This window comes from Aquarana catesbeiana, linkage group LG07 (assembly GCF_042186555.1).
Source record: "Aquarana catesbeiana isolate 2022-GZ linkage group LG07, ASM4218655v1, whole genome shotgun sequence".
Taxonomy (NCBI): Eukaryota; Metazoa; Chordata; class Amphibia; order Anura; family Ranidae; genus Aquarana; species Aquarana catesbeiana.
In genome coordinates, this window is record NC_133330.1 from 137,505,564 (window position 1) to 137,528,777 (window position 23,214).

At 43.5% G+C, this 23,214-nt stretch overlaps 1 protein-coding gene across 3 annotated transcripts in view; it reads right to left on the reverse strand.

Annotated features, from left to right (window-relative positions):
* Window positions 1-214: 214 nt before the first annotated feature.
* Window positions 215-23,214, reverse strand: part of IFT56 (intraflagellar transport 56) — a 1,103,321-nt gene continuing 1,080,321 nt past the window's right edge. For all 3 annotated transcript variants that reach the window (XM_073592705.1, XM_073592704.1, XM_073592706.1), the window contains 2 exons: window positions 2,356-2,489; window positions 215-541 (listed from right to left, as the gene is read on the reverse strand). In XM_073592705.1, the coding sequence (XP_073448806.1) occupies window positions 430-541; window positions 2,356-2,489 (246 nt within the window). In that variant the 3' untranslated portion in view covers window positions 215-429. The remainder of the gene's footprint in view (window positions 542-2,355; window positions 2,490-23,214) is intronic.

Here is a 23,214-nt window from a genome sequence, read left to right on the forward strand (position 1 = left end):
ATGGTTGCAGCCAGACTCAGTGGAGGGCGATTTCTGCAGCATATTTTGCAAGTACAGAATCACAGTATATGTATATAAAATAATATGCAAAGTGGTTGGAGGGAAGCTTCAGAATGGCAAAGATGTTTTTATTACAAATTATGTGGAGCAGAGAGCAGTTCCTCCTTAAAGGCAGAGTTAGGATTTGATTTATGAAAATAAACTATCCTATGACTTCTAAATGTAAAAGTTGTATTTTATTATTTATATATGCAATATGGTATAAAAAAAAAAAACACATATTTTGCAGATAAAAGAGCATCTGAACACTCATTCTCCTGGTATATAGCTATCCAAAGTATAATCTTCCAATGGATACAATTTGCAGAGCTTCTTCTAGAGACAATAATAATCTTCGGAGAAATCTTGGCAAATGTATGTAAAAGTCAGTTATACTGGCACACGGTTATCCTTGCCCCATTTCTTCATTATTCGGATGATATATTCTACCTGAGTACTACCTGTACTTCTCAGCAAGTGAACGACTTCTGTCAGCGTCTCTCTAAAACAAAATAACAGTGACGTACACAGTTACATAAAAATGTTAAAATGCGCACATCCAATCATTTCAATCTGTTGTAGGTTTACTGCTGTTTAAATGCATTTTATATACAGTTTAAAGAGGAAGTAAACCCTGATGGGATTTACTTCATTTCTTTTACCCTACAAAGTAAAAGCATAATGTGCTAGTATGCATCGCATACTAGCACATTATGTGACACTTGTACAATATATAAGCCCACATCTCAAAAAAAAATTTACCTTACTGCAAAAAAAGTGAAATCAGTGACATTTGGGTAAGAAATTCACATATCTTATACAAATAAAGTCCATAAGTGCTCCTTAATGTGCTTATAGAAGTAAGTGAAAGATCTGTGATGTACATTCGGTGCTCCTTAGACAAAAACACTCAGCGCCGCTTACCAGAGATGTTGGATCTCAAATTATGGAGATCATACACGCTCATACTGAAAAACGATCATCAAGCGATGTCCTTTTCAGCAACTCCAATCAGGGATCCTATCTCCTGCTGCGGCCTGGGGAAACTCTGATGATGAGGCTTCATGGTGCAGTATCTCAATAGATTTATTAAAAAAACAATGTAGACACTTACATCCAAAATCACGGAACCAAATTCAAAAAACACCGCTGCGGCTCAAGCCAGCCAGCTGGTGCGTGGTGACGTCAATGACTACTGCTCCAGCTGACGAGTTTTCCCATATAAGGCATCGACTGGGAACGGAGGTAAGGTAAATGTTTTTTGAGATTCTGGCTTATATATTTTACATTTCTATGAGCTGAATATTTAGGCTTTTCTAAGCATCGGCACTTTTTTCATTATCACGTTTTTTGGGTTAGCGCTGATAATTTCACTTTACACATTATGTGACACTTACCTGCAAACGAAGCCCGCGCCGTCCCCACTATAGGCCACATCCATGTACGCGGCCCCTCTTCCTTCCGGCTCTGTGACTGGCCGGAGCCAGCGTGACATCCCTCCCGCACATGCGCGCGGAGCCGCCAGTAACAGCACGTGCTTGTGAAGAAACGGCGCAGTGCCCGTTTCTTCACAGAGCATGCGCCAATGACATCATGGGCGCAGTATATAGTAAATATCTCCTAAATGGCGTACAATTAGGAGATATTTACAGTACCTATAGATAAGCCTTATTCTAGGCTTACCTATAGGTACAACTTGCAAAGGGAGGTTTGCAATAAAAATAAAATATTAGACTTTAATTTGGATAGTGATTTTTACAGTACAGTACTTGCTATCAAATTGTCGTATCCAAGCTGTCTTTTTGTACTGCAGATTGGACCAAAAAGTTAGTTCTTAGTTTTCTATACATAACCTGGAGGCTGAGGTAAGGTATGTCCTAGAATATAAAGAAATTTTTTTCTTTTCTGCAACAGAGGTACAATAATGTTATATTGGTACCTAGGGCAGCTAGAATTTTGAAGGTGAACTTAGCCTTTAGGTTGTTTGTAAACCCCAACAATTAACTTTTCTTTTTTTTATTTTTTTTTCTATAACAAGTGCAAAATTTAAAAAATGGTCTTGCTACCTGACATTAAAAGTGGAGTGCAGGGCCTAGCAGGAATAGGGTTAAAATAATGTATCAAACTGTATAAAAATTATACAGAATGCTAAATTTAAAGGTACTTATTTAAATTACAGCCCTGCAATTTGCACATTTCAAGCTGCCCTATAGGTACTTTTCCTCAAAGCAATAATGCTTTGTAATTGTTAGGATTACCTGCTACAAACAAAAAGTAAAAATTACAGATTCTGGCCTGCTATCATGCTATACTCACTTTGGTTCCCGGCCGGCTAAGATCATCTGAAAGATTCCAACACATGCACCACGCTTTCCTTCCCAGTATTCAGGACTTGGATCTAGCCTTTCCAATACATCAAAAGCCTTAGCTGCATAATAGAACTGACCCATCTATAAAAACAAAAAAACAAAAAGAAATGACTAGGCAGGTACAACACTTGCATATATTACATTTTGTTATAGGAATACATAGATTACTGAGCATGTTGTGCTTGGTATTGCACAACGAATGATTTGCAGCTGTTATAGTGATATTGTGGCTGTCAGACCCTAGATACAAAGCAGCACTGAACCAAGGGAAGCTCTTCCATGCTCCTCCATGGTTCTGATGTCATAGGACACAAGGTCAAGGGGATGCCTAGGAGGACTTCTCCTTTATTTGCTTCAGCTTTAAGAGATTTTTTGTATGGTTTTTGTATCCAAGGAGGAAAGGTAGTTGGTTGTGAGGAAAGGGAAATATATGTTTCTAGTAAATAGAAGATTTGGTGGTGTGGACAGGGGAAAGTGATCCACTTTGATTAGGAGGGAAAGAAGTTAGACATTTTTGCTTTGTGTATTTTGGGGGGGTGGGTGGAGTTTTTTTTTAATTTTGTGGGTAGTTGAATAGGTGCTGAGGGGGTACTCTTGAACTCTGTACTCAGTACTTAGGGCCTTACATTACAAATGGCTGAACGCTGTACTCTGGACTGTACTGGCTCCTTTAGTGGTCAGGATTATGCAATGTACAGCACATGCAGGATGGTGCAATGTTCATTGCAACACAATTCACAAAATATGCAGAATAGTGAAGTACTAACTCTACCTTCCCTTAACCAATTCAGCCCCGGAAGGTTTTACCCCCTTCCTGACCAGAGCACTTTTTAAAATTTGGCACTGCGTTGCTTTAACTGCTAATTGCGTGGTCATGCAATGTTGTACCCAAACAAAATCTGCGTCCTTTTCTTCCCACAAATAGAGCTTTCATTTGATGGTATTTGATCACCTCTGCGTTTTTTATTTTTTGCGCTATAAACGGAAAAAGACAGAAAATTTTGAAAAAAAATATTTTCAACTTTTTGTTATAAAAAAATCTAATAAACTCAATTTTAGTCATACATTTAGGCCAAAATGTATTTAGCCACATGTATTTTTTTTGTCCCAAGTGATTGAATAATGACAAAAAAATATATATTTTACAAAAAGTTGTCACTAAATGATATATTGCTCACACATGCCATGTTTATATGTGGAATTGCACCCCAAAATACATTTTGCTGCTTCTCCTGAGTACGGGGATACCACATGTGTGGGACTTCTTGGGAGCTTAGCTGCGTACAGGGCCCCGAAAACCAAGCACCGCCTTCAGGATTTCTAAGGGCGTACATTTTTGATTTCACTCCTCACTACCTATCATGGTTTTGAAGGCCATAAAATGCTAAGATGGCACAAAACCCCCCCAAATGATCCCATTTTAGAAAGTAGACACCCCAAGCTATTTGCTGAGAGGCATGGTGAGTATTTTGCAGCTCTCATTTGTTTTTGAAAATGAAGAAAGAAAAGAAAAATGTATTTTTCTTTTCTTTTTTCAATTTTCAAAACTCTGTGACAAAAAGCGAGGTCTGCAAAATACTCACCATACCTCTCAGCAAATAGCTTGGGATGTCTATTTCCGAAATGGGGTCATTTGGAGGGGGGGGGGGTTGTGCCATCTGGGCATTCCATGGCCCCGAAACTGTGGTAGGCAGTGAGGAGTGAAATCAAAAATTTACACCCTTAGAAACCCTGAAGGTGGTGCTTGGTTTTCGGGGTCCCGTACGCGGCTAGGCTCCCAAAAAGTCTCACACATGTGGTATCCCTGTACTCAGGAGAAGCAACAGAATTTATTTTGGGGTGTAATTTTACATATGCCCATGGCACGTTTGAGCAATATATCACTTAGTGACAACTTTGTGCAAAAAAAAAAAAAAAAAATTGTCTTTTTCCCGCAACCTGTGTCACAATATTAAATATTCCATGGACTCGACATGCCTCTCAGCAAATAGCTTGGGGTGTCTACTTTCCAAAATGGGGTCATTTGGGGGGGGGGGGGTTTGAACTGTCCTAGCATTTTATGCACAACATTTAGAAGCTTATGTCACACATCACCCACTCTTCTAACCACTTGAAGACAAAGCCCTTTCTGACACCTTTTTGTTTACATGAAAAAATATTTTTTTTTTTGCAAGATAATTACTTTGAACCCCTAAACATTATATATTTTTTTGAAAGCAAAGGCCCTACAGATTAAAATGGTGGGTGTTTCTTTTTTTTTTTTTTTTACACAGTATTTGCGCAGCGATTTTTCAAAAGCATTTTTTTTGGAAAAAACACACTTTTTTCATTTTAATGCACTAAAACACACTATATTGCCCAAATGTTTGATGAAATAAAAAAGATGATCTTAGGCTGAGTATACGGATACCAAACACGACATGCTTTAAAATTGTGCACAAACGTGCAGTGGCGACAAACTGCATACATTTATAAAAGCCTTTACAGGTTACCACTTTAGATTTACAGAGGAGGTCTACTGCTAAAATTACTTCCCTCGATCTGACCTTCGCGGTGATACCTCACATGCATGGTGCAATTGCTGTTTACATTTGACACCAGACCGACGCTTGCGTTCGCCTTTGCGCGAGAGCAGGGGGGAACAGGGGTGCTTTTTTTTTTCTTTTGCTTTTTTTTTTGCTTTTTTTTTTGCTTATTTTTAAACTGTTCCTTTTATTTATTTATTTTTTATCATTTTTATTGTTATCTCAGGGAATGTAAATATCCCCTATGATAGCAATAGGTAGTGACAGGTACTCTGTTTTGAAAAAATTGGGGTCTATTAGACCCTAGATCTCTCCTCTGCCCTCAAAGCATCTGACCACACCAAGATCGGTGCGATAAAATGCTTTTCCAATTTCCCAATGAAATGCTTGTAGCTTCCGGTTTCTTAGGCCATAGAGATGATTGGAGCCATTCTGGTCTCTGATCAGCTCTATGGTCAGCTGGCCGAATCACCGGCCACATTCTCGGGTTCCCTGTTGGGACAGAGGAGCCAGAGAAAACCGTGGAAGACGGTGTGGGGGGGGGGAATTCCCTCCCACTGCTTGTAAAAGCAGTCTAGAGGCTGGCTGAAAAGAATGATACCAAGATGATACCTAAACCTGCAGGCATCATTCTGGTATAACCACTCAAAATTCAGCAACATACCAGTACGTTGCTGGTCCTTGTTGGGCATATATTGTAATCTTTTTTTTTCATGCAGCCTGTGGGCTGCATGAAAAAAAGAGATTGATCGGTGGGTATGCCCACCATTTGAATACCTGCCTTCATCCAGCCACCTCTAATGATGGGCATACATGCACCATTTATATATGCCGAAGCATGGGGGTATCTGCCCCAAAAGTTAGGAGAATATCGCTCTTCTGCCTCTGCTGCCCCCATGCTTCAGCATATATGCTCTTTTTTTTAACTGTGGTGGTGAAATCACTTCCGACAGCGCTGGAGTCATGGCTTTATGTATCGTGGGAGCAAATGCTGTTGCTGTCAAGATAAATAAATCCGCACTGCAACTGAATGGTGTACCTGCTAAGCAAATGATGGTTAACAATAAAACAAAGTAACATTACAGTATAACTGTAAGACTTACCATACCTGCAAAGCAAATACAAAAAAAATTAGTAAAAAATAAAACATTTTTTAACGCAAACTGTGCCTAAAATATATATATATGGCGAAGCATGGGGGCATCCACCCGCAAAAGGTAGGAGCAAATCGCTCCTCCACCCCTGCTGCCCCCATGCTTCGGCATATATGCTAAAGTATGTAACTGTGGTGGTGAAATCACCTCCGACAGCGCTGGAGTCACGGCTTTATGTATCGTGGGAGCAAACGCTGTTGCTGTCAAGTTAAATAAATCCGCGCTGCAGCAGAATGGCGTACCTGAAAACAAAAAAATGGTTAACAATAAAACACAGTAAACAGTAAAGTATTAAAAAATTACATATCTGAAAAGCAAACATGATAAAACATAACAACAATAAAACATTGCAGAATAGAATACAGTAAAAAAGAGCAGAACAATAGAGAGAGAATAGAGAGAGAGAGAACAATAAAACGACAACTATTTTTGTTTTTTTTATTTTATATTTTTTTGTGTATTTTTTTTTTACATTTTTTTTTATAACTAACTTTTGTAACTGTAACCGGTTCCAGGTTTGGGTCTCTCAAAATGCGATGGCATCTTGGGAGACCCTGTGAAAGTGTGCCTAGTCTGTGCAATGCTGTACCCTATGCTAAAACTCAACTAGTGTATGGTAGCGCTCAAAACATTCACCAATGCAAAGACCAGGATTGTCAGGACAGAAGTGACAATAGTGGGTGTCACGCCTATAACCGCGCTTTCTGCAGACACAACATTTTCTTTGGGGGGCTCGTTGGGTAGGGGTACGCGGGAGGACATAAGGAAAATGCCTCTCATGCAGCCAGCTTACTGCATTTGGATTGGGAAGGTGAGGTGGAGCACCGTCTGGAAACAGAAGGGCTCTGACAATCTCTTCCTGGAATTTAAGGAAGGATCCAGTCCGTCCTGAAGCTCTGTATAACACATGAGCGTTCAGCAAAGCCAATTGAAATAAGTATACAGACACTTTTTTATACCAGCGTCTGGTATAACCCCTCCCATATTTCGGTTATATTCGTGGACACAGAGGGGTTTCTCCACAACACCAGTCGCCATAGGAATTTGGACCGTCGTGTCTGCATGAAGGGAGGTAAGAACGAAAACATTCTTATTATCCCTCCACTTCATAGCGAGCAAATTATTACACTGCAAGCAGGCTCTCTCCCCCAGCCTAAGACGGGAATCTACAAGCCGCTGGGGAAAGCCCCGGCTATTAGGTCGCACGGTGCCACATGCTCCAATCTGATGATCAAAAAGGTGACTAAAAAGTGGCACGCTCGTGTAATAATTGTCCACATATAAGTGGTACCCCTTTCCGAATAAGGGTGACACCAAGTCCCACACAATCTTGCCAGCGCTTCCTATGTACTCAGGGCAGTTTGTAGGCTCTACGTGGCTATCTATTCCCTCATAAACCATAAAACTACATGTATAGCCTGTGGCCCTGTCATACATCTTGACCCAGTTTCTCGCACGCTTGCTGGGAAGGTACTGTTTGAATGACAAGCGGCCAGAAAACTTAATCAGGGACTCATCAACGCAGACAACTTGATGGGGAGTAAACAAGTCTGCAAAACGTTGGTTGAAGTGGTTTACGAGGGGCCCAATTTTGTAGAGCCGATCGTATTTAGGGTCTCCACGAGGACGACAGAGTTCATTGTTGTTGAAGTGCATGAACCGCAAGATCTGCTCGTATCGTGCCCTGGTCATGGAGGCAGAGAACAAGGGCATATGGTGAATTGGGTCAGTGGACCAATATGACCGCAACTCACTCTTTTCAGTTATGCCCATGTTGAGGGAAAGGCCCAAAAAGAGCTTAAATTCGGAGACCGTAAATGGTCTCCAATCTCTGGCAAGGGAGGACTGGGGAATAGTGGCGATGTGTTGACCAGCGTACAAATTGCTTTGGTCCACAAAAGATCTATAAAGATCTTTGGTAAAAAACAGCAAATAAAAATCAAGTGGCGTAAAATCAACTCTTTCCACATGAATGCCGGGTTGGCCAGTGAATGGGGGAAGTACGGGTGCTGCAGAAGTGGTGGGTTCCTAATTAGGATTGGCGAATGCAGCAGGAAGGGCACTATGGGCATGACGGGCCTGTGTTCGTCTTCTTGGTGGCAGCGGGACACTACTTGTGCTTGTCACCTTGCCAGCTTGAGGTGCACTTATGGGACTCGCCACATCACCAAGTGTTACTACAGTGCTGGATGTACGACCAGGGTGTACTAGGCTGCTGGTGCTTGCCAGTTCACCAGAAGGAATAGCGGCGCTAGTACTGCTCTGCTCCATACGAGAGCCCTGCGGTTCTTGCACCTCAACAGCAGAAGAAGAAGATTGGAGTCTGGTACGCCTAACCTTGGCAGGGACCACAACTCCGTCGTCAGAACTATCTGTCATGGAGCCCCTGCTGTCTACAGGTTCGTATTCTGAGCCTGAATCTGACAGATGAATGACTCTCTCTTCACTATCTGTCATGCTCAGAAACGTGTAGGCCTCTTCACTAGTGTACCTTCGATTTGCCATTTTGGGCTCTAAATTTAGTGGTACACTAGTGAGACTCACAGGCAAAAAAGCTCCTGACTGTTAGCGACTGTATCAAAACGCTACCAAAAAACTGTTAGCGATCGCAGGGATTAGGCCTGACTCTGCGAATGCTGCAGTTATGTGTTTAATGTTTTGTAAGTGACAGTGATCGATCGTGGAGGGGCAAAACGCAGGTGCTAGCAGGTATCTGGGCTGATCCCGGTAACACTGCGTTTTTGGGAACCCTAAACTGCTGGGGACGCTAGTATAGATCTGATCGGATGAGATATTGATCCGTTCAGATACTATACCACTAAGGGAGGTGTATGTTGCGTGCGTGGGTGTTAGTGGTACTGGCACTAACCTGACGCTGCCTGGAGTGACGCAGACCCTATCTGACCGTAAAACTTAACTTATATCACCGCCGGCCGATTAGGGGGTTAAACCTTTATTAGGTAATAAACGGCGGGTGCCCTGAAACTATAATAAACAAACTAACTAACCAGCGTCACCCGTAACAGTTATACGGTGATCACTGGTGAAAGGTTTAACTAGGGGGCAATCAGGGGGTTAAAACCTTTATTAGGTAGTATATGGGGGTCCCTGACACTATAAAAAGCTGACGGCGAACCTAAATACTTACCTCCCTAACTAGCATCACCTGTGACACTATTACAGCGCTCAGAAAAACGCTTAGTGACACTGGCGACGGGGGGTGATCACGGGGTTAAAACTTTATTAGGGGGGGTTCCTTAGACCTAATGGGGCCTAACACTAACTGCCCTACCACTTATAACTGTCACAAACGGCCCCCATACAATAATCAGAAAAAAAAAAAACTGCTATTGGTGTCACTGTGACAGGGGGTACACAGGGGTGATCGGGGGTGAAACGTGTGCCTAGAGTGTTCTACTGTAAGTGTAGTGTTGGTGCAGACTTACTTGATGTCTTCTCTCCTCGGCGCCGGAACGAAAAGACCGACTCGAAGGAGAAATGACATCACTTCCTCCGCTTCTGTTTACATTACAGAAGCCGAGGAAGCTTGTCATTTGCCAGGAGCGATTGTAAGGGGGTGGCCACGAATGAGTGCCCTCCCCCTCACCTCGGATCGCTCCTGGCGAGAATCCGACCGCCGCAGGCACCGGGGGGGGCAATTGGGGCAGGCAGGGACGTACAGGTAAGCCCTTATGCCTGCCCGTGCCATTGTGCCGACGTACATCGGCGTGCGGCGGTCGGCAACTGGTTAATTTAATCACTGTTGAGTGACCTTGGCCTCATATGACATTGTAACATGGCAGACCTCTTGGAGAATGGGGACATTAAACTCCCTTATTCTATCCAAAATAGGAAAAAAATGCCTTTAGTCTACCCAAGGTGGTTTTCCTATTTCAATGAGAAGCTCAGGACTGCAGGAGATAGCTTCCCTACTTTAAGCAGGGGGAACAGGGGAAATATATATTTTTTGAAAGTGTAAAAAAACAAAAAAAAAGAAGGAATGATATAATAAATAACTACAAATGAAAACACCCCTGCACATACCCCATATAAAAAGTGCAGCATATGGGGGGGGGGACACGTGTATGTAAACATCAATTGTGCCACATATGTGAAGTATTGTCGTAAATGTCGGCTTCTAATTCTATGGACACAACTCACAGTTAACTATAAACTGATAACCTGTAAAGGCTTTTAAAGCGGTTGTATGCCGCAAAAAAAAACAAACAAAAAACCAAACAAAAAAAAAACCTGTAAGGCAAAGGCATAATGAGTTAGTATGCACTGCATATACTGATATATCACTCACTCAGGTGAAAAAAAATATATAAATGAAATACTTGTTGTCAAGCAAGTGTACAGTGAAAGAAATATAAAAAATTGAAGTAAACCTCAAAATATCAAAAATTCTTAATTTAAGCAAGTCTACAGTGAGGAAAAAACAAATGATATATATATATATATATATATATATATATATATATATATATATTAATATATATTATATTATATATATACCAAACTTATTTTCAGCATGTCCACAACAGTGAATATATACATATATATATAAAATATCCCATAAAGTGAGACTCTGTGATGATGATCCAAATAATATTAACCGTGACTTCACACATGTGCTCCCCCCCCCCCCACGTGTGACTGCGCTCACCTCCAATTGTGTGACCGCACAATTAAGTTTAGACCACAACAGCAGCTGAACCACCTCTGGACTCTAAGTAGCAACATTTACAGGCTCCCCCAGGTGTAATCCAAAGATGGTATCCTCAATTTAAAAAACAAAAGAAGCCAGATACAGTATTATCTTTAAATATAGAAATTTATTGTAGGTAAACTTAAGGGTACTCACACTTTATGTGTGCTTGCAGCAATATTTTTATATTTTTTTTTACTGGGCACTTGCTTGCTTATATTATATACAGTATCTCACAAAAGTGGGTACACCCCTCACATTTTTGTAAACATTTTATTATATCTTCATGTGACAACACTGAAGAAATTACACTTTGCTACAATGTAAAGTAGTGAGTGTACAGTTTCTATAAGGGTCGGTTCACACTGGGGCGACTTGGGATCCGACTTGTACGCCCTCAAGTCGCCCCAAGTCGCCCCAAGTCGCTTTGTATTTAGATTAACATGGTAGGCAATGGGAGCGTCTTAATTGACACTACTGAAGTCGCTCCGACTTCAGAAAAGGTTCCTGTACTACTTCTATCCGACTTGTAGGCGACTTGTACCCATTCAACTCAATGTAAGTCGCCTGCAAGTCGGATCTCTCTGTAAAGTCAAGCGACTTTGCAGAGAAAACCCCTCCCTCCCCCCCTCCCTCCCAGAGAGGTGATTGGCCACAGGCAAAGTCGCCTGTCATGGAGGCGACTTCAAGTCGCCTCGTAATTTGCCGAAGTCGCGCTGAAGTCGCGCTAAAGTCGCGCTAAAGCCGCGTTGAAGTCGCGGTACAAAGTCGCGCTAAAGTCGTGTTGCCCATGTGTGAACCGACCCTAACAGTGTAAATTTAAAACAAAGTTTTAAAATTCCACGCTTAGGATAAATATAAAGGTTGCAGCCTCCCCTAATGAGCTCCCTCCAGGGGAACTCTAAATATGTGAAAGAAAGAAAATGGTTGGGGTCAGTGGCACTACCTGTAGCCCAAAGAGTGATCTATCGGGTCTCTATATATGTGGCTAAGTGAAACAAAATACTCGATGGGATCATATGGTTAAAGAAATTCAGTGGTATAATTAACTACTAACACTCTTGCCGTGACCTACGTTTAAAGGTTAGCAGTATATAAATCCACCTGTGTGAGGACAGAACCTCTCATGCAGGAAAATGTCGGAGGGTAGGTGTACAATCATCAGTACTAGAGGGTGTAATGCCCCGTACACACGGTCGGATTTTCCGATGGAAAATGTCCGATCGGAGCGTGTTGTCGGAAATTCCGACCGTGTGTGGGCTCCATCGGACATTTTCCATCAGATTTTCCGACACACAAAGTTGGAGAGCAGGAGATAAAATTTTCCGACAACAAAATCCGTTGTCGGAAATTCCGATCGTGTGTACACAAATCCGACGGACAAAGTGCCACGCATGCTCAGAATAAATAAAGAGATGAAAGCTATTGGCCACTGCCCCGTTTATAGTCCCGACGTACGTGTTTTACGTCACCGCGTTCAGAACGATCGGATTTTCCGACAACTTTGTGTGACCGTGTGTATGCAAGACAAGTTTGAGCCAACATCCGTCGGAAAAAATCCTAGGATTTTGTTGTCGGAATGTCCGAACAAAGTCAGACCGTGTGTACGCCCTATAAGGCTGGCGGGCGCTGGTGGTAAAGCGGCGCTATATATAGCGCCGCTTTACCGTTGTTTTAGCGGCGCTATCCGGCTGCTAGTGGGGCAGTTTTAACTCCCGCTAGCGACCGAAAGAGGGTTAAAACCGCCGCTGCAGCTTTGCCGGCGGGTTTGCAGTGCTGCCCCATTGTTTACACCGTTCCTACTTCGCTCCAAAGATGCGACTTGCAGGACTTTTTTGACCGTCCTGCAAGCGCACCGCTCCAGTGTGAAAGCCCTTGGGGCTTTCACATTGGAGTGAATTGAGCGGTCTTTCAGGGCGCTTTGCAGGCGCTATTTTTAGCACTTTAGCGCCTACAAAGCCTACAAAGCACCTCAGTGTGAAAGCAGCCTAAGTGATACACCAAATGAAGTGTAAAACTAAAAATAAACCAAGATTAAAAACAGATAATTGGGGGATCCACACCCCTAAAAGTGCTTACAAAGCTAATAAGTGATAATACGAAGTAAGTACATTGATCTGATCTGTGAAATATTAGTGAAATTAATAGTCCAAAACATATGATATATGTGAAAAGTGTAATATTTAGCAATACGCAGTCCATGCGATTTTGCTATGAATTGTCCAAAAACAGGCAAGTTGCGTTAAAAATGCACAAAAGAAAAAATGCACTAAAAAATTCACAAAAAAACAAAACAAAAGCAACAGTTCCAATGTGAATGGTGTTCGTGGTGGCAGGTTTAGCAGGTGACATTTGTGATCCCCCTCTTAGGTCCCCACTCACCAGCTCCTTTAACCCCTACAGGGGTATTTCGCATATATACTCAAATCCTGATGGCTTTAAACGATTAATCCCCCAAATCGCAGCGTCTAAAGGCTCATGGGTGTCACTTGTGACACCCATGTGAATGGGTAGTGTTAAATTCGGTGTTATTGCTCTTACTCTCTCATACTGGTCACTGGAAGTTCAACATGGCACCTCATGGCAAAGAACTCTCTGAGGATCTGAAAAAAAAGAATTGTTGCTCTACATAAAGATGGCCTAGGCTACAAGAAGATTGCCAATACCCTGAAACTGAGCTGCAGCACGGTGGCTAAGACCATGCATTGGTTTAACAGGACAGGTTCCACTCATAACAGGCCTCGTCATGGTCGACCAAAGAGGTTGAGTGCACATGCTCAGCGTCATATCCAGAGGTTGTCTTTGGGAAATAGACATATGAATGCTGCCAGCATTGCTGCAGACGTTAAAGGGGTAGGGATTTAGCCTGTCAGTGCTCAGACCATATGTCACACACTGCAACAAATTGGTCTGCATGGCTGTCATCCCAGAAGGAAGCCTCTTCTAAAGATGATGCACAAGAAAGCCCGCAAACAGTTTGCTGAAGATATGCAGACTAAGGACATGGATTACTGGAACCGTGTCCTGTGGTCTGATGAGACCAAGATAAACGTATTTGGTTCAGATGGTGTCAAGCGTGTGTGGTGGCAACCAGGTGAGGAGTACAAAGACAAGTGTGTCTTGCCTACAGTCAAGCATGGTGGTGGGAGTGTCATGGTCTGGGGCTGCATGAGTGCTGCCGGAAATGGGAAGCTACAGTTCATTGAGGGAACCATGAATGCCAACATGTACTGTGACATACTGAAGCAGAGCATGATCCCCTCCCTTTGGAGACTGGGCCGCAGGGCAGTATTCCAACATGATAACAACCCAAAACACACCTCCAAGAGGAACTTGCTGAGGGTAAAGGTGATGGACTGGCCAAGCATGTCTCCAGACCTATTGAGCATCCTCAAATGGAAGGAGGAGGAGCGCAAGTTCTCTAACATCCACCAACTCTGTGATGTTGTCATGGAGGAGTGCAAGAGGACTCCGGCGGCAACCTGTGTTAAGTGCTGGAAAATAATAGTGGCCACACATAATATTGACACTTTGGGCCCAATTTGGACATTTTCACTTAGGGGTGTACTGTACTCACTTTTGTCGCCAGCGGTTTAGACATTAATGGCTGTGTGTTGAGTTATTTTGAGGGGACAGCAAATTTACACTCTTATACAAGCTGTATACTCATTCTTTACATTGTAGCAAAGTGTCATTTCTTCAGTGTTCTTTTTTTTTTTGTTGTTTTGTACCACGTCAGCAGATTTTAAGAGAATTTAACTCAGCTGGGTCATTGAAATGCGCCCCCTCTTATTTTCGCATCATTGTGGCATAAAAGGTTTATTTTTCAATTTTTCTTATTAATAAAAGACTTACAAAAATATATTTTTTTTTTACTTTTTTATCTGCCAAAGATACAAATATTTGTTTTTCTCTCCCTCTCCCTCCCCCCCAAAAGAAAAAAACAAAAAAACTCCCAAAAAAACAGAACACAAAGATAAAGGGGGGGGTGGGGGAATAATCCCTCCCTCCCCCCCATCCCCCTCTCCCTCTCTCTCCCCCCAGTCCTCAAGGATCCATGATTGTCATATATCTCTCCATATTCCTATACTCGAGCCATCTTGCCCAAGTCCTATGGTATTTATCTCGCATACCCTCCATCAAGTGGATTGATTCTTCCATTCCTCTTGCCCATTCCACCCTTGTTATCCACTCCCTTAACCTTGGGGCTTCCGCCTCCTTCCAACAACACGGGATCAGTGCTTTAGCCACGTTTAAAAGATATGGGACTACTGACTTGCTATACTGGGGTATCTCTTTCTCCGTATCATGAAACATACACGTCCATGGGTTCTTATTGACCTGCTCCCCCGTTATTTGCTGTATTTCACCCAGAATTCCCTCCCAGTACGCCTGGATTTTGGGGCACTCCCACCAAAGATGCGCAAGGGTACCAATTTTTCCACACCCTCTCCAACAAGTTGGGGGGGTCTCAGCGTCGTACTCATGCACCTCTGGGGCGTCCTATGCCACCTTGCTAACGCCTTATAAGCCATTTCGTATGTCCGAGAGTCTCTTGCCATTAGGTATACCATCTTTAATATCTTACATCTATGTGCCTCATCTTTTAAGCCTCCTATTTCTCTTTCCCACTTCTCCAGAAAAATAGGGTGCCCTTTGCTCGCTTCCCCCTTAGTACTCTATACAATTTGGAAATGCTACCTTTCACACTAGTGGGGGTGCTTAATAATTTTTCTATGCTCCTTAGTTGGTCTCTTCCTCTCAGTGGTTGTGGCAGTGACCATGCAAAGTGCTGTATCTGAGCGTACCTCCATTTATCCAATGGTTTGTTCCCCCAAGCCCGTGTAATTTCAGTATAAGTGTACAATCTATTTCCCCTCATCACATCCTGTAATTGTATTGCGTCTTTTTTTGCCCATCTCGTGAAGTATAAGTGCTCCTCCTTCCCTGGTAAAAAATAATCAGTGTTCAATAGTGGTGTCAGTGGCGAGTTATATTCCCAGTGAAATCTCTTACTTACCCCATCCCAAATTCTAAATGTGTTCCTAGTCAAAAAATTAACTCTGTTTCCCAGCTCCCTAAATTGTAGAGGGATCCATATCAATTTTTCTATATCCACCCCACTCAGTGCTATTTCTATATTCACCCAGCTTTTCTCATGTTTATTATATAACCAATCAGTGATCCTAGAGATAACAATAGCTCGATAATACTTTTTAAAGTCCGGTGCACCCAGCCCCCCTTGTTTTTTGTCCTTCACCAAAGTGTCGTAAGCTATCCTAGGGTGCCTACGTGCCCAAATAAACCTTAAAATTATGGACTGTAATTTATCAAAAAAAATAGGAGGGAGAACTATTGGGATCATTTGAAAAGTATATATTAACATGGGCAGCACAAACATTTTTATCGCGTTTATCCTGCCGATCCACGACAAAGCTCTATATCTCATCCTACCAAGTAGGTCTTTGATTTTATTAAGTAAGGGGATATAGTTAGCAGAAAACAAGTCCCCCGGTGTTGGCACTAGTTTTATGCCTAGATACTCTAATTCCCTCTCGCACCATGCAAATGAGAATCCAGGTTGAATTGCTTTCTGCTCCCGCTTGGGGATTGATATATTTAGGAGCTCTGACTTACTCATATTTATTTTGAAGTTTGTTAATCTTCCATAGCGCTCAAATTCCTTGAGCGCCATGGGGATTGTTGATCTAGGGCAAGTAATGTAGCACAGTAAGTCATCGGCAAATGCTGCTACTTTATGCTCCCCTGCTCCCACCCTTATTCCCTTCATATCTACGTTCTTACGAAATGCCGGTAAAAGTGTCTCCAAGGTTATAACAAACAGAATCGGGGAAAGGGGGCAGCCCTGTCTTGTCCCATGAAATAATTCAAGGGGAGAAGACAGGGTTCCATTACTCAAATTCTAGCCTCGGGATGCCTGCACAGAGACAGGATCCATCTCATCATCCTCTCCCCAATTCCTAAATGCTTCAAAGTTTCAGCCATAAATCCCCAATCCACGCTATCGAAAGCCTTTTCGGCATCGATTGACAGCAAGGCCGCTGGAATATCGCTCCTAATCACTTCCTGCATTAAAAAAATTGTTTTCAAAGAGTTGTCCCTCCCCTCCCTTCCAGGGACGAATCCTACCTGGTCATTATGTAGCCACTGTTTTAAGCCAACTTTCAACCTGTCTGCAAGTATTTTAGCAAAGATTTTTGTATCTGCGTTTAATAATGAGATTGGTCTGTAGCTTCCAGGGGATGCTGAGTCCTTTCCTTCTTTCAAAATAAGGGTAATATAAGCTAACAGGGACTCTTCTCGGGACTCTTTATTCTCACCCAGGGCGTTCAAATAGTTACACAGTTTGGGAACTAAGATTTCAGAAATTTTTTTGTAGTATGTTATGGAGTATCCGTCGGGGCCCGGGCTCTTTCCCAGGGCAGTGTTCCTTATCGCTTTTTCTACTTCTTCCTGAGATATTGGGGTATCGAGGTGTTCGACCACTTCCCTTTCTGCCCTGGGAAGGTCTAGTCCCCGCAGATACTCCCTTATCCTTTCCTTCTTGTTTACACTCGTCTCCTCTTTCCGGCCTACCTTATATAGGGCACTGTAATAGGAGTGAAATATTCTAGTGATCTTTGGAGACGAAAATTCTATATTCCCCTCTTCATCTCTCATTTTAGGTATAAAGGTCCTATTCTTTTTTTCCTTAATCCTTCTTGCCATCCACTTTCCTGATTTGTTACCCTCTTGGTACATATCACTATTTATCGTATAGAAAGCACACTTCCTTTCCTTATCCAATAGCTCATCCAGATCTCTTCTTTTCCTTATTAGTTCTTGCTTTTCTGGGAGGCCCCTGGGTCTTGTACTCTGTTCTAATTCCTGTATCTCCCTATATAGGTGTGTCAACTTTTCCCCCCTCTCTTTTTTTTTTCCTGCTCCAATGGCAATCAAAATCCCTCTTATATAGGTTTTGTGCGCTTCCCAAAGGGTGGCCCTAGAAATATCCTCTGTATCATTTAGCTCAAAATAACTCTTCAATTCCTGTTCTATTTTCCCGGCTGAGTCCGGGTCTTGAATAAGAGAGTCGTTGAGTTTCCAATTCATCCTAGGCCGGGCCACACCAGCGATCTCTACCTGGATTTTCACCGATGCATGATTGAACAGGGTGATTGCTTTAATTTCTGCTGCCTTCAAATAAGGAATCAACTGATGTTCTATTAAAATGTAATCTATCCTCAAGAATGATTTATGCGCAAAGGAATAAAAGGTATAGTCACGTTCCTTTGGGTGACTTATCCTCCATGCATCCATTAGCTGAAGGCGCGTTAGCATTTTTTTCGGTGTCTCGCCTTGTGTACCCGGTTTTGACCTGCCCCTTGATGTATCCATCTCAGGGTCCATGCTCAGATTTAAATCCCCTGCAACTATTCGTTTGCCTTTTTTGAAGGTCTCACGCTTCATCAAAACTTTCCTTAAGAAATTCTCCGGGTTGCTATTAGGAGAGTAGATATTCGCAACTGTGACCCAAGTGTGAAATAGTTTCCCCTTCACAAAAAGAAACCTGCCCCCTGGGTCGGCCAGTCGCTCCTCTTCTACAAACGTCATTGTTCTATCTAACCCAATAGCTACTCCCCCTGAGTGTACTGATCCTGAATCCCCATAGATCCATTTTGGGAACAAATGCGATGCTAGTCCCCTTCCTGAGTGCGTGATATAGGTTTCCTGCAGAAACACCACATTTGCTCCCAAAAACTGCAGCTCCTGGTTGATTTTATACCTTTTTTTGTCTGTATTCAATCCCCTTACGTTATACGTGACAAAGTTTACTACTCCCATATTTCACCTAAGAGAGGAGGGTCTGGCCGGTCCCATGAGGTACACCAGGAGAGAGAGAGAGACGGGGGGAAAAAAAAGAAAAAGGAAACCCCCCCAATCCTAACCCACAAACCCTCCCTCCCTCCCCCCTTTCCCTCCAACCCCCCTCCCCCCAGGTCTGGAACAGGTCGCCTATGATGGCTGGACAGACCCCTCTGTTCATTATATGGGTCGGGTGGTCTCCCTCTGTCTGATGCCACCCTGCACCCATATTCCCTATTGGGCTCACGTCGCAGATGCCCTCCGGTCCATCCGGGTACCCCCCTCCCCCCCACCCCGCCCAGCTCGTGTTAGCACTATACTATTCCTCCCGGTTATATTTCATTGATATTAGCTTGGATTATCCACTCTGCCCCTTCCATCCCTCCACCCTGTTGTGTTTCGCATAGATGCTACACTCTCTTCAACTCCCCAACCAGGGATAGGTGGGGGGACAACATCTAACTTGCGGCAAAAGTCCTCGAGGTCCTCTGGGAATCTTAACACTGCCGTTCGCCCGTTCCTTTTTTCGATCAAACAGGCTGGAAACCCCCATTGATAAAATATCTCTGTTGTTTTCAATGGGCCTGTCAGAGGTTTCAACAGCCTCCTTCTTGCAAGGGTCTCTGCTGACAGGTCTGAGTACACCTGTAGTTCTACCCCTTCAAAGCTTAGGCCTGGCCGCTGGCGCAGTTTTCCCATTTTATCTTTTTCTTCCTCATAATGAAACTTTATTATCACATCTCTCGGACTCTCTGGTGTGTTTCGGGGATATCGTGCGATCCTATGGGCTCTATCTAGCTTCAGGGGATCTGTTGTTTCTCTGTCCAATAAAGGGTTTAGCAGCTGCTGTAATACTGACACCAAGTCTTCCTTCCCGTATTTCTCTGGGAGGCCTTTGATTCGCAAATGTTTGCGTCGACTGCGATTCTCCTGGTCCTCTAATTTATATAGGAGACTTCTATTGGCCTTTTATAGGTCCCTTATTTGCTTACTCATGCCCTCTAGCCTTTGCTCGTGGTCTTCCAATCTATCCTCCGTTTCCTCCACCCTTTTGAGCACTTGCCCAATATCTGTTCTAATAGCCGCAATATCTTTTTTCAGAGAGATCTCCATTTTTAGTAGCATCTTGGCGAGCATTTCTTTGATGTGTGGGACTTCCTCCTGTGTAAGCTGCAGTGGGGGTCTCTTTCCTGCTGAGTGTTCTTCATCCCCATTTCTCCCCTGTGGGCCCTCCTGGGCCTCAGAGCTGCCCATTTGGTGGCTTCCACTGATCCTTGGTCTTGTAGTTTTACTTTTATTCTCTTCTACCGCCCCTTTCTGTCTATTTATTCCTGGGCGTGTAGATGCTCCCGATCTAGGGCTTCCTTGTGGTTCTTCCAGTATGCTGGACTCGGCCGACATATATCGTTTGATCCCACCTGGGCTCGATGCGGCTGTGGCTCCCTTATTCCCTTTGGTTGCATTTCCCCTCATCTCTCTAACCCTTGTGACCTTCCAAGCTGCCCAAGTGTGTAGATTCAGGCCTAAAGGGGTATCCTGAAGTTCATAGAAAGATTATGCGCAGGAGGTTCGAGGGCCAGCACCTTCAAAACCCCCTCTTTTTAATCGTATACAACTGATTATAACACTTATATCCGCCTAAGCATGAGCTCCAGTGTCAGTTCCACAGAGTCTCTCCCAGGGCCCAGAGATGTCTGAGGGGCGAACAAGCATAGGAGTTTTACCCGATAACAAACCTTATCTGGCCTTATCTGAGCAGTACTACTGCCGGATTCTTTTACGCCCTGGGTATCAGAGTATTAGGTGCGTCTTTACAAGCCCAGATATTTGAAAGGGAGATACCTCTTAAGTGATTGTTACTGGACCCGTATTAACATCCAAGCCCAAGCTTGGGGTGCACGGCTCTTCTTGAGCTTATCTCACACCTGCCTCTCTATCCCTCTGTCCCAGTGGTGTACGTTTGCTTAAATAGTGCAAGAGACCAAGAGAGCTATTAATTAGGGTCCTTAAGCCTGTTCAAGCCTTGAATGTCAAGGAAGATACTAAGAGACAAATAACTATGGTGTCGCTTGTACACAGATCATATGCAATCAGGAAAATGCATCTTATATACTTAATGTTGTTGTGAGATTGTCTCTGCAATCTTGTAACGCTTATAATTAGATCTTTAAACTGTCAATCCGGATATTTCATGAGCAAACAACAGTCTCATTCTCCCAGGGTTATACAGGGGTAAATCACCATCTTTCTCCTTTTTTTCTATTATTCCCGTATCGGGGGGGATGCAGGCATACACGGGCACTCTCATCTCCTCTCACCTCTTCTTCCTCATGTTTTAGTATGGACTTGTAGCGGCCACCCCCCTCCTGCTTCGGCTTTACCTTATCAGGTTCACCGACCTGCGTTGTACAGGTCCGCTCGAGTCTGCTTCAGGCTCCTGATTCCTGCGGGGGGGGTGTGCGGGCCGGCCCCCGCAGCTGTTAGAGATGGGCGGCTTCTCCCCTTACCGCTCTCCGGGCAGTGCCAACATTGCCTCACGGTGCCAGCGTTCCTGGTGTCTCCTCCTCTTTGCTACGAGCTGGACGAGTGTGCGGGGAGGACAGCGGCCCCAGGGTGTCCTTGGAGCGCGCCTACGTGGTGACACTCCGCCCCATCAGCTCGACACATCCCAACTAAGTGTTGTCACATCAAAAAGATATAATAAAATATTTACAAAAATGTGAGGGGTGTACTCACTTTTGTGAGATACTGTATATATTTTTTAGACTTGCTGAAAATAAGTTTGGAATATATATATATATATATATATATATATATATATATATATATATATATATATATTCCTCACTGTGGGCTTGCTGAAATTAAGAATTTTGGATATTTTGATGTTTACTTCAATTTTTTTATATTTCTTTCCCTGTGCATGTGCTTGACAAGTATTTAATTTATATATTTTTTCACTATTTATATTCTTTGTTTGGGAATTCAAGTTACTCCTACATTCACTCGCGCATTTCCCACGGCAATTATTTATATTTTTTCACCTGAGTGAGTGATATATCACATAGCACTGCATTTTGTTTATTTTTTATATTTAATACACAGATTATTAGAGTGTGAATATGATTAGAGGCTGTGGATTGCTTCCCTTACGTTTAAAACATTTTTTGGACACTCTTCATTGGTAGCTCGCAAGACATCTATCTAGATCACATAGCTCATTATGAAATACTTACCTTAGAACGAAGCGACAGCATCGCCTACCGGTCACCGCTGAGGGAGCCCACATGTTCCCTCGGTGTTTCTTCCGGGTTCACGGCTCCGGCGCTGAGTGCACTCTTTCCGGCAAGGAGCTCTGATTTTCCGGCAGCATCCGCTGGACCTTCAGAGCGCATGCGCCACTGACGTCAGCGGCTGCATGCAAGGTGAATATCTCCTAAACCATTCAGCAGGTGTGTTAAACTCAAATTCACCGGGAGCCGCATCAGCAATATGGTTGTCCTCAAGGGTCCGGTTGTATATCCAAAACTATGTATCTACTCTTTATTATATGAAATAATTGCTGAGTTTAGGAGTTGCGCTACGTACAGAGTTCAGAGTGCAGGAGTTGCGCTACGTACAGAGTGCAGGAGTTGCGCTACGTACAGAGTGCAGGAGTTGCGCTACGTACAGAGTGCAGGAGTTGCGCTACGTACAGAGTGCAGGAGTTGCGCTACGTACAGAGTGCAGGAGTTGCGCTACGTACAGAGTGCAGGAGTTGCGCTACGTACAGAGTGCAGGAGTTTGTATTCATCACCCTCCCTCCCCCGAGTCAATACTTCGTAGAACCACCTTTGGGTGCAATTACACCAGCAAGTCTTTTTGGGTATGCCTCTACCACCTTTACACATCTAGAGAGTAAAATTGTTGCACATTCTTCTTTGCAAAATAAAACTCAAATTCACCGGGAGCCGCATCAGCAATATGGTTGTCCTCAAGGGGCGGTTGTTTATCCAAAACTATGTATCTACTCTTTATCATATGAAATAATTGCTGAGTTTAGGAGTTGCGCTACGTACAGAGTTCAGAGTGCAGGAGTTGCGCTACGTACAGAGTGCAGGAGTTGCGCTACGTACAGAGTGCAGGAGTTGCGCTACGTACAGAGTGCAGGAGTTGCGCTACGTACAGAGTGCAGGAGTTGCGCTACGTACAGAGTGCAGGAGTTGCGCTACGTACAGAGTGCAGGAGTTGCGCTACGTACAGAGTGCAGGAGTTGCGCTACGTACAGAGTGCAGGAATTGCGCTACGTACAGAGTGCAGGAGTTGCGCTACGTACAGAGTGCAGGAGTTGTAGAGTTCATGGGTGAGCCAAATGCAGGGTTCAGGGGTGCACTACGCACCGAGTTTCGTGTTTAGAGGTGCGCTATGCACAGAGTGCCGCGTTCAGGGGTGCGCTACGCACAGAGTGCCTGTCTCAGGGGTGTGCTATGCACAAAGTGTCGGGCTCAGGAGTGCAGTAAATACAGAGTGCCGGGCTCAATGGTGCGCTACGTAGAGAGTGCACTGGTGCG